This window comes from Bombyx mandarina, chromosome 18, assembly GCF_030267445.1.
Source record: "Bombyx mandarina strain Sakado chromosome 18, ASM3026744v2".
Classification (NCBI taxonomy): domain Eukaryota; kingdom Metazoa; phylum Arthropoda; class Insecta; order Lepidoptera; family Bombycidae; genus Bombyx; species Bombyx mandarina.
Window position 1 is genome coordinate 4,287,074 of NC_143224.1, and position 18,918 is coordinate 4,305,991.

General features: G+C 37.2%; 1 protein-coding gene across 5 annotated transcripts in view; it reads right to left on the minus strand.

Moving 5' to 3' along the window:
• The window catches only part of mnb (minibrain), a 127,648-nt gene that overhangs the window by 107,684 nt on the left and 1,046 nt on the right, over positions 1 to 18,918 (minus strand). For 2 of the 5 annotated variants that reach the window (XR_016324635.1, XM_089735000.1), the window contains exons 2-3: positions 3,187 to 3,365; positions 2,185 to 2,286 (exon numbers count right to left, since the gene is read on the minus strand). Coding sequence is in view for 4 of the 5 variants with exons in the window: in XM_089735000.1 (XP_089591126.1) it covers positions 2,185 to 2,286; positions 3,187 to 3,365 (281 nt within the window). In the remaining variant the exon portion in view is untranslated. Of the gene's footprint in view, positions 1 to 2,184; positions 2,287 to 3,186; positions 3,366 to 8,266; positions 8,701 to 18,918 lie in introns of those variants that run through there. The other 3 variants (XM_089735001.1, XM_089735003.1, XM_089735002.1) reach the window with 3 other exon arrangements.

Sequence of the window (18,918 nt, forward strand, 5' to 3'; positions counted from 1 at the left end):
AGACCAAACACAATTTCAAATTTACAAAATTAAACAATAAATAAATTGAAATTGAATGAAATGAAAATATAAAACAAAAATCAGTCAGAATTCATATTCAATGGGTTTCACCTATTTTCAACGGCAACTGTGCTGTTTTATATCCAAAATCACATATGTTGCAATAACTTTCGATGTTTTCCAAACGACGCGTCATCTGTTCGGATAAAAAAAACTGTGACGCAGTTTTTATCGCGAGGCGCTGAAATTGACGCAAACCGCGACGAACCAATGAAAACATCCTACACGTGCCATGGGGAAGGTCACTTTAACTAGCCCTTGCATTACCTTGGAAGTTTAACTAAGCAACTAACTAAACAATTCAACAATTAAGATGATATTTAACATTAATTGGCGCTCAGTCGAAATGTGTTATTATTAAGATTGATGTTAGAGAATATTCTTGAGGAAACATCAAATTATTTTGAATACTTTCAAGTCAAACTTTAAGTCACACGTCAGGCTTTTAATCAGAAAAAGCGATGACGGCCTCCTTGGACTGCTAGTGCTAGTGCGTTATACGACCATTGGCGTATTGGCATATCTAAGCATAGTAGCTTTATTTTATTGCCCTTGTAGGCAGACGAGCACACGGTCTACCTGATGGTTACCGTCTCCCATGGACGTCAGCTACGTCAGTGGCAGGGCCAACACCAGATCGGTCTTGAAGTCTCCTGTGATATTTAAAACAACGCATTCCTCTAGCGCCTAATCGCAAACAAGAGATTGTAGGAATAAATCTTGTCCCTATGAAATTAATTGGATTTTACAAGTTGTCGGGATGAGGTCTGTGAGTTTTCGGTATACGAAATTTGCTCAACGTAACGACGAGTTTTCACAAATAAAATAATTCCCATTTTTAGACCTTTGAATATTTTACGGAACCTTGCCGCTAATTTTTGCCGGCCATTCCAATCCACTTTTCTGTTTTATCAAACGTAAGTATCTATAAATCTTAGCATGAATCCCAATGAAGGGCGAAATTTATAAAAACAAAATTCAAATAAAACGTAATTAACCAAATTTCACTTTTACGGTTTTATCTTGTGTTTATTCATTTTTTCGTTTCCGTTTTGAAAACTTAGTTTCCGTGGTCAAGGGTTGTCATCATTCTGTAATCTACAAAATGCTACATATAACTAACCAGACCAACGTTTCATTCAAGAGTTGGTTAATTCATTGAGTTTTTTTATTTACGATGCAATAAATTTGATCCCACGCAAATAGCTCGGCTTCATTTCGAACGATCGCCCACGACCGTCGAAAAAGGTCGCAACAGACATCGCCTGGTATATACAAATCCTGTGCCCTTATGTGGGTGGGAATATGTTATGTACAACATCAAAACACGTGCCTCGTGAAATCAAACTCGCGAACAATGGAACGATTTAAAATTATTGTACAAAGGTCGCACTATTATTTCCGAGTAGAACAGGTAAACAATAATTACATGACAGTGAGCGTAGGTTAATCGTTTCGGACTTTTTTTTCCCCTACCTAGCTGAGAGCCTTGAGAGGTTATTTCAGCGTAACCTTAACTAGTAGATGAGCTCATAGGGCTAAAACCTGACGACGTTGCTAACACGAACCCTAGCAAGAGCCGTGCTTCGCAGAATCTACCACCGGATCGGAAACGCGACCCACTGAGAAGATCCGGCGAGAAACTCAGTGGGCTGTGTGTCTGAGGGTTAATTTACTCGTCGAGCCCTTCGTCGAAAGCGACGGGTTCGACGAAAACGATGACCGCTGCTTGAGGTACCTAAAAGCACCGTTAGTGGATTGGGAGGATCCGAAATAACGTGTTTGGGGCGACGTCGACTGCTTCCCATTCTTTCCGCAGGATCGGGAATGTAGTTTCCGGCGGCCACGATGAGAGGGTTCTCGTGTCGTGCCGCTTTATCGAAGTGAGTTTCGGACGAGAGCGAACAAGTGTAGCTCAAAACGTAGCAACGAGTAGATATTTGATAACCACGAATGACAAAGTTTGTTAATACAAGAATTATCGGACCGTCCACACTATTAACGATTGTTGTTTTATATTAGTTCTCCCTATTTTTCATGACAATAACAGTAGACGTTGTTAACTAAAAATTGTACGTACGATTAACAATCCTTTACAATTTTCAATACAAATCTGGTACTTACCTCGTTTATGTGTTTGTAAGTTTTAATGAGGTCGACGCTAAGTTTCCGTAGCGGCGCTGTCGAAGGATCCCGAAAGTGATGTGGTATTCTGGCTTGCATAGCCTAGGCAGAAGAAATAAACGAAATCAATAGATTTGGAGATAATATAGTATTGGCAATGTGAAATTGCAAAGCAAGCGGATTGTCGAGAGCTACTAAATAATAAATAAATAAAACTACTAACTACAAAGTATAAGTTTAAGTTTGGTGTAATATTATATTATAATGAACAAAATAAAAAATATTAATAGAAGAAAATAAAACAATTACGCAATTGCCAATCTACATTCCACAACAAAAAGTGCATGATGTATGATAATACACGAGACGGTTTGTGTAAACACTCATTCAACGATGTGAAAATTATAAACAATCGACTCACACCTGATAATATAGCGCAGTTCTCATTCAGTACTATCCTGAACTAACGTACTTTGATGCATTCGAAATGAATTGTATGAGATAAGAAGACCCATGTTTTCATGAGAATCTTAGTTTGCATCATTTATTAATTAGAATTTAGGAGCATCGTGTTATAACATGTTCTCAACGCGGTCTGAACTAATGATTCAAAATGTTGTCATATCGATCCGTACTCTTGGCGTATTGGACAAAAGCATACTAATGTTAGAGCGAAAGAGAGCGCACTTGTAATCGGTAATTAGTGGCACTTCATCGATTAATTTATTTTGCAACAACTTGCGCGTAATGTCTAGACGCGACCGGTTAATGGCTCTTTTAAACAAACAGAAGGTACGTGTGATACATGCGAATTTGGGGTCTTTTAATTTTTATCTAATTTGTTATCGTGCTACTAACATCGTCAATTGTTTAAATGCACTTTTTAATGTACATACACACATTCATTTCGCGATCAAGTGATTTCCTCGAAGCTGATTTTGGTATTTTAGTTCCGGTGTCTCGCGTGTTTTAAACCGGCAAACTGCCTCGTGCATCATTTACCTTAGTGGGGGTACGGTAGCAGCAGAAAGCTCGAGGGTTGCGCACTACGGCGCTCACCTGAATGTCTGAAGGCGCGCTCATGGACGCGAGCTGTTCTTCAGCCACCAGCCGGCCATACAGCGGCACGTGCCGCCTCTCGCCACCGGCGGCTTCTGGCATGCCGCCGCCGACAACGCCCACTGTAACAATCACAAACAATTACAATACCGAACTACTTCTTATCAGCCCACGGACGTCCAGCAGTGGGACATAGGCCTGCCCAAGCCTCGCCACAAAGACCGGTCCTGCGCTGCCTGCATCCAGCGGATCCCCGCGACCCTCAATAGGTCTACTTAGAAATGAGGAGATTCGCAGGAAAACCATGGTAACCGACATAGTCCGACATAGCCCAAAGGATTGCGACATTGAAGTGGCAGTGGTCAGGACATATTACTCGTAGAACGGTTGGCTGTTGGAGCCATAAAGTTCCCTTAAAGGCCCTTATTTATATCGTTTTGTACAATTTACCATTGATCTAAAACAAAATGTTATCAATCTACACAATACGAACTCATCCTACCGGGTGTAACAGCTTTTTACAACTAAACACAGCCCACACGCCCACACCAGTCCCAAATAATTCAGATGTAAAGGTGAATGAATGATGACTTAAATATACACGACATAGCTTTTATGGAGATGTATTGAAACAATTTAATTTTTTTCGCGCTCGGGCAACTCAGAAATTATAATATACAATTTCATTGAATTGATCCGTGTCGTCAGTAGAGGGTAATTTGTACCTAGCAATTGGTAGTAGGTATTGAAATAGATAAATATGTAGACGTTCAAGTATCACTAGAGAGACTTAGGGGGGTTGCTACATGCTACCTTTGCCAACATTGCGATTGAGGGATTATAGTCTATTACGATGTTAAAAATGAAAAAGGTTTATAGCTCTATTTATTATTTATATGACTTCTACTTTTTCGGACGTTCCGTGACACGCCTTGTAGTAGAAGTTGACTGGAAAAAGAAGCGCTATGTTTTCTACACAGGACTTTCTCTCGCTGTGTCTTATCTATTACTAGCGACCCGCCCTCGCTTCGCTTCGGAAACTGTAATTTATAATTGATTTCTCCACTATTTAATGGATGTTATTATACATATAAACCTTCCTCTTCAATCACTCTATCTATTAAAAAAACCGCATCAAAATCCGTTGCGTAATTTTAAAGATTTAAGCATACATAGGGATATAGGGACAGGGAAAGCGACTTTGTTTTATACTATGTAGTGATGATACGCGTGCGTGGGCAAGATTTGAGCAAAGAGTCTTTATTATGCGCGGCCATTTACAATTTATTATAAATAAATATATTCCCTCTGTCTTTTTGAAAATAAGACATCTTGTACCTCAAAGGTCCCTCATGGGCCGTTATTTTTTGAATTATTTCAATATTGTACCAAGAATTTATATTTACTTTTTACAGGAAAATAAATCAGTATCGAGTGTTGACATGTTAGTAACCTTTATGCATTAGCAGAAATTCGATTCTGGGAATTCCCTACGTAGTGTCATGATATAAAACAAAATTAATGCATTTCGACCCGGACTACTTTTCGATTATGTGGAAGGCATTGGGGAAGGCCTATGTCCAGCAGTGGGCAGATAAAGGCTGATGATGATGATGATGATGATTAGGTTAGGACCGGACGATTAGGTCGCTGCACATTTGATCGATTGATTAATAATTAATAACTTTAAAAACCTCTTTTAATAGAATTAATATTAATCCAATAATTGGACAACCGAATTCTATGACATCGTTATAATATTATCATCAGCTTCATACAGCCGATTGTAGGCCAACCTCATGGGCCTCCGGAAATGGCTCGAAGCCTTCCACTTTTCTAAAAATGTAGAATCTTAAGTAGCACTAAACGAAGATTCTGATTCCCTTTACGCAGTTTTCAGTGTAGTAAGAATACCAAACAATCAATGATAACGCGAATCCTATAAAAAATATCCAGGTAAAACCTAAATCCAAGCTGTAATTATTATTGTTATATGAAATTTGGCGTTAGCTGCAGAGGTCGCAAACAAGTTAACACGTTGACTGCGGGATCATATTTGAGGAAATTTCAGCAAGTGTGTATGAGAACCTTTCGTGACAAGATTAGACCTCTTTACAGTGCGTATGAGCCCTCCCACAGAACCGTTTTTTAATATATCCACATCCGCTAGTACATATTCGTCTCCCGCATCAACCGAAAGATCGCGATTTCGACTGCCTCACCTGACAGTCGCGCATGGGGCTTTTTAAAACGCATAGGTAACACAATCAAAGTGTTAATTCGGTCTTTTTATGTATCATCTGGTACATTGTAACATTTTTTTATTTATTGCTTAGATGGGTGGACGAGCTCACAGCCCACCTGCTGTTATGTGGTTACTGGAGCCCATAGATATCTCACAACGTAAATGCGCCACCCACCTTGAGATATAAGTTCTAAGGTCTCAAGTATAGTTACAACGGCTGTCCCACCCTTCAAACCGAAACGCTTTACTGCTTCACGGCAGAAATAAGGTGGTGGTACCTACCCGCATAGTATCTGGCTTGTCATATCGTTTTGATTCCAATGCGGTTTCACAAAAACAATTAGAAAACTTTAAGAGAAAGGTGCACGCGGCCCGTAAGCATTAAGCATATGGAAGCATTTAGAGATTCCAAAAACCACAGAGCGTTTAATGAGATTTGCGAAGTCGGGCCGGTCGCTAGTTTATACAACAACACAACATTCGTGCCTCGAATTCAACTTTCATTCAGGGCATCAGTTCGTTTAACTTCTCGCGAGCATACATTGCATTACGTGCTTACTTCATTTAAATTAAAAATAGCATTGGTATCGATGTAACACAGTTCAGTCATTAATTTAAGCATCTTTTAGGAATTATTACTTACTGGTGGTAGAACAACTTATGAATCCGCACGTGGTCTGCCTATTTCTGCCGTGAAGCAGTAATGCGTTTCGGTTTGTAGGGCGGGGCAGCCGTTGTAACTATACTGAGACCTTAGAACTCATATCTCAAGGTGGGTGGCGGCATTTACGCTGTAGATGTCTATGGGTTCCGGTAACCACTTAACACACCAGGTGGGCTGTAAGCTCGTCTACCCATGTATCCATTAAAAAAAATATTTAAGAGGTAAATAGGTGTAAGTATGTATTACCATCTACTGGAAACTACTACATCAATACTGCCACCCACCTTGAGACATTAGGTCGAAGCCACAATTGCACAGGAATAACCGCCCTGCCTTTAGATCGAAACCTAAGTCACATGATTGAAAACGTAACGTTCATACACAAGGCATCTATTATCAGGCTAGTACCACATGCGCAGTGCACACGCATTTCATTGTACCAACAAAACGAACACACGCACACATGCAACGGAGTATGCAACTGCGTAGTTCTATTGTGAAACGTGTAGGATGTGCAAAAAAACATTTCAGCAAGTAAAATGTACACGTAAATATTCTCGATAAACAAATATGTTTTTCTTTATCTGTCGCCGAAATTTCGCCCTTTGAACCTGACGTTTCGCAAGAAGAAAAACACGAAAGGATTATTTTCATACGATTCGTAAAGTTTGTGATTGTATGATTTTCCTTTGTGATTTTTTTTTTATATTTGTTTCAGTTTTATTTACGTAAAAATCATCTGTTATTTCTTATACTTAAAAGGTTATTTGTATCAAGGTTTATTTGCTTTTATCACGATCCGAACACGAGCTCAGAAAAACCATTCATAAAATTTAACTGACTAATTATTATTTAAACGATGTCATAATTTACGATTATGATTCTATAAATAATATCGAAAATGTATTTATCTACATAAAATTTATGTTATTATAATATTTCGTGAACTAGCACAGCTGATACATACGTCAACCGTGTCAGAATCGTTGCTCTACTAACATTCTTGCGGCATACGTAAGCGCGCTAAAATTATCAACATCCGGATAAATCCGGGCGGCTAGTTCAATGGATGTACATCGTACGACAACCGCGCCGATTGAAAATCAGGCCACATCCGGTTATTAGCATTCATAAACATTCTTACTAGTTCCGTAAAACGAGACTGCTTCCTCTGATCTATTGAGTATACGGAACGCGGAACTTTAATCGATAAAAACTGATTGATAAATTTAGTAATAGACTTTTGCAATAGAAAGTTTCGCAATGTAAACAGTTAAACGTTTTTTTTACATATTCTACATGTTTACGATAATCATGAAACACAAGAAATTACGACTAGAATTTTAAACATATTTTAATAAATAAATAAAATATTGCCCTAAGAGGCAGACGAGCATACGGCCCACCTGATGGTAAGTGGTTACCGTCGCTCGTGGACGTCAGCAATGCCAGGGACAGAGCCAAGCCGCTGCACATTGTGGACATTCGTTACGAACTAACACACAATTCGCGTCGCCACATAACAACATCTACGTCACAAGTGCAAGCTGTTAGAACCGGCTCCGGTGCCGACAACCTACAGCCGGTATTCGAAGAATGCGACTCGGCCCATACGAACCAAGATTTGCCGTTTCAAGTGTAAACGCAGTCAACGTTTCACATTCCCCATTACTTATTACGGCTTTGATTTGTCCAACATTAAAACGAACAATTAAAAACTATTTTTCTCAAAAAATAGCATTCGTATTAATTACGATTACAATTCGTTGCACGCAAATTAAGTTCGCATTTTTATCTCAATTTTAAGAAATCTTTCTGCAGTCATTTTTATCGCAAGAATTTTTACTGTATTCAATTAATATTTATAAAATTTCAATCAATTCGTCAATTCATTCAAGTACTTTTAATTTATTAGTATTGAGTACAAGGCCGTTTTAAATCCATGACATGGAAGTTTAAGTAAAAATGTATAGAAGGTCGAACTTGATCGTAACTGCGCAATTCTAGAGTCGACTATACTTCGAGGAATCCATTAAGGCGATCTCCTTGACGCATTACTGGCTGCAATGCCGCCGGAGAAACCAGTGAACGATTACAATAATTGCAAAACTCACTGTTGTCAAGTACGCCTTTTGTATCAGCGAACATCACACAGCACAAGTTTTATATAACACAAACTCAACGGTTACATTCCAATTAGTCAGCTAACGTTCCACATAATGACCAAGTTTTAATATTAACGTTTTATTAACACGAGAAAACACATCTTTTAGAATTATTGCGATTATCATGGTCCATAGAATCAGCACCTCGTTTGAATTCGATTTAATTTTTTACACACTTTGTATGAACGTGATGCGCAAATACTATATAAAACAATGAATCTATCGATGATCGGTAAGTGGTCGCCAGCAGAGACGCGTCCTTGCTCACGTCACCCGAATGTTATTGTTGTGAAACAATGTTTATACACGTGGCGAAGTTGATACGTACTTAGCGTCCGTCGATAAGGACGCTATGCCGGCACGACTAGTCCGATACAACTAAGCGCGCGAAAGCAACATTGGCTAGTAATAACCTAGTGGAAGGCCACGTGATGCTTATGACAAATCCATCTCTGAACTTGACGTCGACGGCCACTTATCACAGCTATATTACCGACGTACGAATCAGTGACGATGTCAAATATAATTTTTCACTTTTTCGAAAACAGATTTTAAACTAATCGATCGGTTTTTTATAAAAATGTTACATTAATAAATGATACATTCCAATTTTTTAATTATATTTGACTAGTTTTTGCCCGCGACTTCGCCCGCGTGGAGTAACTATACTTAAGTATACTTTGGCATAACGCTAAATTTTACCTGCGACTTCATTTACGTAGAAAGAAAAAAAAAACCCGATTTTGAAACATTCTTTATTGGTGCTCCGTTTTTATTGGTCGTATGGTCTTTTATTGGCATAATGTTATATAGCCTATATATAGCCTTCCTCAATAAATGGGCTATCTAACACTGAAATAATTTTTCAAATCGGACCAGTTGTTCCTGAGATTAGCGCGTTCAAACAAACAAACTCGCCATTTTAGACACGACAGTTCAGGATCCGTCCTGCGAAACAGTCATATGCATAATAAAACTTACATGAATCCTTTTTGCCCGACTAATGCCAGCCACGCAATTTCACCGATTGTATGCAAATCCTCGACGCAAACAAAGAGTGAAAAAGCACCGACGACGCAGACCTTCGTTTCGTCCCACCTGTGTACCTTTCGTCCCGCTCGGTCTGAGCTGCAGGCAAACTATGGACCGTTGCGACGGAATCCGACCAAAAGCCGCACCGTAAACAGCCACGATATTATTCCTGAACTGATCACATCTCTTTACACGTCGACCGTCTTGTCGAGCACGCTTTTATATTAACAGCCTTCGATTTTTGAATAATTCAGGGGGTGGTCTGTTAAGCGCTTTAGCAGAAGAATAATGCATCTAGTAGTTTCATAGATGTGAGGGTGTCTCGCGACACTGCATAAACAAAGGGAGCTTTCGTCAGAGACATTTATACATTATACAAGTTATTACATGTCATTTACCTTGGCCTGAGATCGGCGGAGACAAATTTGTGCTTTAATAAGTATATGTGGCATAATAAGAAACGTACATGTCATAAAGATTACATTGTACCGTCAAGTTATAAAATATTGTGACATACCGACTATGAGTAAGATAGTAATTAATTTATTTGTTCAGAAATTATGTAATACCAACTAAATATTTATGCATTATACATTAAAAAAACTAAGTTTAAAATTTTCCAAAACAAGTACCGTTGATATTTTATGTGATGTGTTACACGTGGATTGTCTATTTATTAAAACGATTAGTGTTCAAACCGTCTTCTAAAAGTAAGAGCTAGCTAGTTAAACGTGTCAATTTTAAGAAATAAGTATTCCATTGACGACCATCATAATTATATTAGTCATCATTGCTGAAAATAAAAGTTCCTAAGCACGAAAACTGAAATAATTCTTCTGGTTGAAGAAACTATTATGTAGCACATTTTTATCAAAATTAACCCTACAAAGAGTGTATGAATACATCCAGCAATTTTTTTACATCAAGTGTACGAATTTGTACACTATTTTCTATCCCATTGCCTATGTTTTAAGTTGTACAGTGCTCTGTGTGCTTAGTGCGACTTTTTTAACGTTCTCGGTAGCGTAAAAGTTAACGCAACTTTGTATGCAGTTGGAACAGCGCCCCTAACGGGAAACGTAGGTAAACGATCATATTCCGTACAAATATGAATTAACTTTTACGCTATCGAGAACGTTAAAAAACTCGCACTGAGCTCGGGGGCTACTAAGACGTAGCAGATGGTGGCGCGGAGGCAGCGAGGCCGCAGGACAAGTCCGAGGCAGGTTTAACGGCCGGCCGCCCGCCTGTCTGGCCGTTCACCCGGGGCCCGCGCGGGGGGCGAAACGTGCGCGAAAACACCGCGCCCGCGCCGTTATCACACAGCAACGCTCTCGCTTCTACCGCGGACTACGCGGACGCAGTAGGTCACCTATACTTTAATTCTTGTTAATCTTTTGCTGTCAGAGAATGCACAGCGATATTAATTTTTGTTTATTTAATACTAGCTGACCCGGCAGACTTCGTAGTGCCTCAAATCGATAAATTAAAAACCTAAACTTTTGTATAAAATAAACTTAAAACAAACAAAAGGAATCCGTCCGACGGGGGATACATCAAAGGAAAAACAAAATTGTTATTTTTATTTAATTCCGAGCATTTTCATATTTATCTACCTTTTAAACCTTCTCTGGACTTCCACAAATAATTCAAGACCAACATTAGCCAAATCGGCCCGCCGTTCTCGAGTTTTAGCGAGACTAAAGAACAGCAATTCATTTTTATATACATATATAGAAGATAGAAGAAGAAGAAAGAAGATAGATATTTTGTACACACATAAGAAACACGACAATAAGGATACAGAGTACAAGGGCACTACTTATTTCATGTTGAAATCTCTTCCAGTAGGCCTGCAGAAGGAAAGAAGAATTAGGAACACAAACCTAGTGCATACAGTAAACATTAAATTAATCTTATGTTTAAAAAAAAAAAAACAATTTTCAATTTCAAAATAACGTTATGCTAACAATTTGAAGTTAAAGCGGCAACATATTTTTAATAAAAATTCAAACTAAACATTTAGACGAATAAAATTAGTCGCTATGTATTGGGATGTTTATTTGGCCTTTGTTCTGAACAAAACACGTGCATTGCACAGTTCTACAAACCCATATTTTCGAGCAAGAATTTCGAATAAAATTTGGCATGTGTAATTTTCGCGATCGTTTCTCCGATTCTCGAAAACGTGTTCGTGGAAATTCCTAAAATCGTGCCAAAAAATAATATCGCCATCAATTTGCATTTCACTAATTCTCTTTCTATAACACAATTACAGAATGCTTTAAAATGAACTATATTTATCTATACTAACATATAAATCTACAGTGGTTTTTACGGATGTTCCGTTATAACTAGTGAACCATGGATCCGATTGACTTGAGACTTGGTATCCATGTAGAAAATACATGTACTTAATGGATAGACTTCATATTTTATGAATGGAGAATATTATATGAGTGTTGGACTCCCCACACCAGTTGCGAGGGCATTAATGATGAGAATCTTTGTGAGGTAGAAAAATAATAATGTTAATTTTAAATGGCCACCGAAGCGGATGGGTACAGCTAGTTGTTAATAATGTTGATAATCTGAGACTATTTTCTAATAAATGGATTTTCTTTAACGTTCCTTTTTTGTATTAGTTCATAATTGCCGTTGAATTAGTAACAATCACAGTACACATTTCATTTCCCGAGTTATTCTGTGGCATTTCCTTCATTTTAGTGAATGTGCCGTACCAGATATTTTATTACATTTTTCCTTGTTCCGTTACGTAAGATTTCAAATTACATTCGCGGTCAAACCCCGTCAACTTTATCCCTTAAAATTACTTAAGGAAATACGGATTTACTCTGCGTTTTATCAGCATTATAATCTGTCTGATACGGTCTCAAACGGGAAAGCAAGGTTCTGAGAAATGTTCGATTTGAAAGTTCTCAACGAGTACCGGCCGGCAAATTCGCGGAACATTTCCGCTACGTCCAAAGAGGTTGCATTGTCCAGCGTCTAAGCGAGTTAAGTGTGTCGCTCTAGATAATGCAGAGCAGCCTACGATGTTGCTTCATGTGCAAAAACTGTCGGCGGTCAACGACGCGGGGCCCGATGGGGCTGTGCATTACAATCAAAACCGATTTTATTATTTTATATCATACATGTAGTTTGGCACTGTCGAAAACTGAACATGCTTCGGTTTTTACTTTAATTTGTGGGGGCGAAGAAAATAATACGTTCTGATGACAGTGGTTAAGGTTACGGATTCATATCAATCTGAAACAGATGCTGAATTATTGCATTTCTTCTTAAACCTTACTGATCTTAGTGTTTATTAGTTTGGAGTAGTCAGACTTAAACGAAACATTGAGTAATTGATATTCGTTTGGAACTATCTTATTTTTAAAATCTATGATAAAATTCAAACTCAAAATTTCAACTAAGTACTAGGCTAAAATATAGCGTAAATACACGACAAATGCTATAATTTTATTTGGATCGATACGTTTGTTTCGTGTGATCCCCAAAGTAGACCGCTTTCTGATGTCCATTAAATGGCGATCAATTCAGTTTGGTCTTGAAAGGTCTCGAACAGGAAGTCAGCTAAGGGCAATGAACACCAAAGTGCGAAGGTCGCAAAAATAAAATAACAAACCAATCAAGAGCTTTGGTCGGACAACTTGAGAAAAAAAAAGGTTCTGCGAGTTTGTATTGTGAACAGAACGTAAATTCATAGTGAAATATCACCTAAGTTTAGTATGGTTTAACTACATAAAAGAGTATATTTATTTTATCGCAAATAATTAATAAGATCTGATAGAGATAGTTTGTTTACCGTTAAGACTTGGTGCTTTCTATACTCATTCAAAATTATTATTAAATAACAGAACCGTTGGACGCGCAAAAACCTTAGCGGCCGGTCATTGACACCGAGGGGCACTTTAGGGCTGGCTCGTTACACTTCGACAATTTCGTGGTATATCATGTTAATTTACCTCGTTTTAAAAGAAGGAAATCATGGTCAATTAAATTTTACATACAAAGATAATGTTCTGTTCGACCTAATATTATGTTTAATAACCAATCAATCCTCGATAAAGCTGTGGTTATTCGGTTTCTCAGAATCAAATTAATACTGCGCATTAGCTGCCTATTGCGCGTAAGATTTTGTATTTATTTGTGATGGCAGTCGAAGAGTAAACTAAATTGGTGTACTTAGCCAATACCTACACATGAATAATTTTTGTTTACGCTAAAAACCCATTCACACTACTTTGGAGAACATTTCATATGGATGGAATGGCGCAGCGGGAGATAGGCAGCGGCTTGGCTCTGCCCCTGGCATTGCTGAAGTCCATGGGCGACGGTAACCACTCACCATCAGGTGGGCCGTATGCTCGTCTGCCTACAAAGGCAATAAAAAAAAAGATAGGTTTTTGAATTGTATAATATTTTCAAGTTAAAATACATTATGCCTAAGTTTATTCTTGTTCTCAAACGATAGTTACGAAGTTATTTTTACTGGTGTTCAAATATTACACGCGCCAAACGCACAAATATCGTTGGGAGAAAAGTTGAACGCGTCAAAGTGCTACAGTTAAGTTTCGTTTAATTATTCGAACGAGTTTCACTGATACCGCTTACGTAGGTATGTATGTACCGAAAATTTCGGTGAGGCCGCGATAAATCGTCGTTCCGCATTCCGATGTGAAATTCATTCACTGGTCGTAACGAAGTCGTCTAGACTGTGTGTCGGAGAAAGGTGACCATTCACCGACCGCCGTGACTCGTGAGGTGGCCTCCGCTTCCACGTTGGTTTGGCTTTGCTTGATGACTGAATTTTATTCATACTACACTTGCTTCGCATTCCTAGGTAAATATTGTGTCTTAAGTTTGCGGTAGTAAGTATTAATTATATAACGATAAAAGATTGTTATATTCATTTAAAATCCGAAGTATATGTCCCTTCAAGACAGACAAAAATCACTAATAAAGGGCTAAAAGCATAATAATTGATATCGAATATTATCATTGGAAATTCAAAGGAAAGCAATAAATGGCACTGACTCCAAAGTAAACTAACTTTCCAAAGCGCACGATATCATCTACATGACGAGCGTGCACGAGCGCTTGGCTTTAATGAAGGCGCACCGTGTGGCCAGCATCCGCGTAGCAACAACTTTCAGACACTCAACGAAAGTTGATCGCGCCGGAAAAATGCAAGTTCCGTATCGGTTCCGGCAAAAACGATCTCCGTAAATATTCGGTACTCAATTCTTGCGGTCCATAAACCGTAGCATCACAAAGGGGAATGCCCACTCTCCATAGTGTGCTGGGCCCAAGATGGACATCAAATATTACTATAAAAATGGACTGTTTTAAATTCTTAAATGTATTAGATATCTAAAAAATATAATGTAATTGATGCCACTATTATAAAAATTAAATAAAAATAAAAAATAGTTTTGAGGTTAATTTTCTTCTTTTTTTTCTCTAATCTATTGTCCGCTTTGGGCCTGAAATGGGCATTCCCCTTTTACAAACATTTCGGAGCCCCCAAATTTTTAAAGTAGCTTCACTTATTACATTTTTGGCCGTGCCGTCGCCTGACACCTAATTTATTCAACAAAATTTTTGTTTCCCCTAACCATTTCAACGGAAATTAGCATATTTTATTTCGTCTTCATGAATTTCAAACAGGTTGTTAAAAATTTGTCAGTGGTCTTCATTGCTATATTGGTGACAAGACGGCTTGTGGAGAAGAGTCCCGGAATTTATTTTATAACAATTTAGTCTTGTCAAATAGGATATTTAATTTTTTCACGCCATTTATAGACAAAATGTTTTTAACCGTTTCGTTTTCTACAAAATAGTATTGATCAAGACCGAAGTCTAGATTATATTGTATTTTTTTTAATTCCATTCGTTTATTATTGACAAATGTAAACTACGTGAATATTAATCATCTTTATTTACTCCATACAGTTGTTTTTATTTTATCTTTACTGCTGATTTTTATTGAATCAAATCTTTAAATGGCTTTTGTCTACACAATATAATGATCAATTGCAGTAATTAAAATATAATTATCATTGTATTTTTTATATAGAGGTACCTTACAATTCACAGAAACTGGGTATCAAGAGCGTTACCTTAGTGTTATTTAGGTCCATCGAATGCAACTGCCAAAATCGTGGGAGTAAAGTAGTCGGCGGAGCTTTGTTGAATAGTGAATAAAATAAAGCTTAACAGATCATTGCACGAGTGAATAAAATATTGTAAGTATAATATTATTTAGACACTCGTCGATTGCGTTAAAAAAAATTGTACTTTGGCAGAACAAAGTTCCGTCAGTGTTTTCTATGATGGTGGAAGTGTGTAAAGCAATTTTGAGATTTTGATTGTGAGCTCATTTTGTTTTCTATTTTGTCGCGATTAACCTCAGAGGCTATTCCATCTTCGTCAAACAAATAGGCGAGAGTTTACGGGGCTAAGCCCGAGAGAATTGGCTAACATCTGCCCATTATTCAGCGCAGCGCTGCATAAGAGCAGCGCTTCGCTGAATCTACCACCGGATCAGAATCGCGACCCGCCGAGAAACTCAGTGGTTTCAGGGTCGTTTCTGTGGGATGAACTCGTAATTCGCAACTATATTGAAAATATTACCGAGTTAAGAATTTTTTTGGACTTAAGAGGATTGTTATGCAATAAAACGTCAATATGAGCAATCAGCGAGGGCAGAGTACAGAATTATGTTGGAGGTTGGGAAGGGCGGTCGCGCGCATTTAAAATTGTTGATATTGCAATTTGTGGGGGATGTCGATTTGTCACAAGCTCAATAAAAACTGTACGGATATGCGGGGTGTGAATTTTTATTCACGAAATTGGCCTGCTAGGTTACAGCGGTATCACTGCAAAAGCAACTGAGATCTGACCAAGTGTGTAAAACACAAAATATACTTTGAGTTACTTAAAGGAGCATTTTATCCTTGGTGTTTGCCAAACTAGGCAAATTGAAGAATAAAACCAACCAGTACTAGCGAAAAAAAAACACTAAACAAATAAAGTGTTGAATTAAAAAAAAAAACAAAAAACTATGACCTATACTGAGCCAATAAAGTCTAATACAAACAAACTGAAACTGTAAATGTCAGAATTAACTGGGTCAAAGGGATGTGGGGCAGTATGTTTAACCCACAGGTGAGTTGTGAGATACAGAGGGCTGTGTGCATTCAACAATGTACCCCCATAGGGCTGTATCAAGCTGCAATTGTGTAGTGTACCGGCAAAGGAGGTGATAGATTGGAAAATTGTATTGTGCCCAATGAAACAACTTCAAATAGGTTAATGCTAGCTTTATGTTGGTGCTACAGGAATAGCAGGGGGTACATTTTATATCTGCTCCAAATACAGTTTATAACAAATTAAAGATTGAATTAATGAAATGATTGTTTATTTGTTTCAAAGCTACAGAACAGAATTTAAATTCCAATGTGTATTCCAATTATTTTGTGGTAGGTTTTAGTTTATAAGACATTTTTGGGCTGATGCATATGTTTGTATGTCCCAGCATCAGTGGGTAGTCGTTTTGTATTATTTATTAATTAAGTGTAAATGCTGTGTAAATGTTGTATGCTCATTTATTGTCACTTAAATTATGTCAGTGGGCTCAGTGGTGGGTTGGGAGAGGCCTATGTCCAGCAGTGGACGACTGTGGGCTATTGAGGATGATGATGATGAAATTAATTTCTGGTTATCTTACTTTCAATTACCTCTATGCTCTAACCCAAATTCATGCACCAATTGTTGAACAATTTATTTTATTATGATATTTTTGATTTCTATTATTAACATATCTTGCTTATATATTACAGTGTTTTTCTTGTAAAGTATGCGAATATTTACAGACTAATAGTAATTAGTGGAATGTTGAATTTTGCCAAAATGGAAAATTCATCTTTATTTTTAAGATGTTTTCAGATACTTTTGTTTTTCTGACTTTAACTAGCAATTGGTAAGTTCCACACTACATATGACTTAAAGATTGTAGATGAACATAATTCATCATTATCATTATCCTGCCCTTCTTCCAGTCACCTGGGGTCGGTGCAACATGTTTTCTCCTTCCATACTCTTCTATCATATACCATTTCTTCGCTCACTCCCCTCTTGCCCATATCGTCTTTCACACAATCCATCCATTTCTTCTTAGGTCTGCCTCTTCCTCTATATCCTTCCACATTCATAGTTAACACTCTCTTAACAACCTCATTTTCATTTCGTCTCATCACATGTCCATACCATCCCAAACGCGCACTCCTCAGCTTCTCTGTCACAGGTGCCACTTTCAGACTTCCTCTAACATATTCATTCCGTAGATGTAGATGAATATTCAAGTAGATGAACATAATTATGAACTTAAATTTGGCAAAAAATGAGGCATGTCAAGTTTCCTATGAGGGTTGATATAGCATTATAAGTTATCTGAATTACTTATCAGCAAAACATTTAAATCACTGATACTGTAGACATTTATCATTTCTAAGTATTGAGAAAAACATTGACAGGTTAAATTTACAATGTACAATACAATAAACAGGCAATTCTCTGCAAATCAAAGTTCCTGACTTGTGACTATTTTGCATGAGTTGTACATCCACAATCCATTGTACAAAATGACTGAACTGACTGAAATATAAATAAAATGTGCAAGGCTATTGAAGTGATTAAATGAATTACTTTTCCTCAAATTAAATTATTATCATCAGTAGATACAGTGTTCATTTTTGTATTTGTATAAAAGCTTCCTTGATATTAAATTTGTTTCTCATATAGAAAACAGAATATTTGGTTAATATTAACTGAAAAGTTAATTGTTTAAGGCTCGTCATATTTTTATGTTTTATTGTTTTTTAGTTTAAAAAGTGAGCTATGAACAGACTGGCAAAAATAACAAAATACGGCAATATAATTCCGGAATTCTGGATTACTCTAAACCACAATAAATTCTGGAAAAAATGTGCAGCTGTAAATAAATGGGAAAAATGCTTTATGAGAAATTTTACCATAAAGTTAATTTGCGTGGCTAATGTAAAACAGCCTATTATTCGGCAATCTCTGTTAATCTCATTTTGACAAAAATATATATTTTTTATATGAATCGAAATATTTCATTTAAATAGGTTTTTTTTCTGTTATGACCATTCAGTGTGATATATTATTCTTATGAAATTTATAGGATATCTCATTCCATGAGATGATTTTTTCTATACAGATTCGAAATTGAAACTTTTATTTTCTACTTTATTTTCAATATGGACTTTTGTAGCATATTTACTTTTTTCATAAGATTTAATACTAAATGCTTACTTTTAAAACGCAACAAGACATGTCACATCAAAGCAACCATGTGGTAATGTTTACATGTATCAAACAAATATCTGATGCTTGTCCAAAGGTTATTGAACTACATGCCACTATGTTCAAGCTTTGTGCATAAGTTCCTGGTACATTTAGTTACTAAGGGTCAAAGATTCCAACAATTTGTATTGTAGGCCGCGCATTTAGTGTAGTAC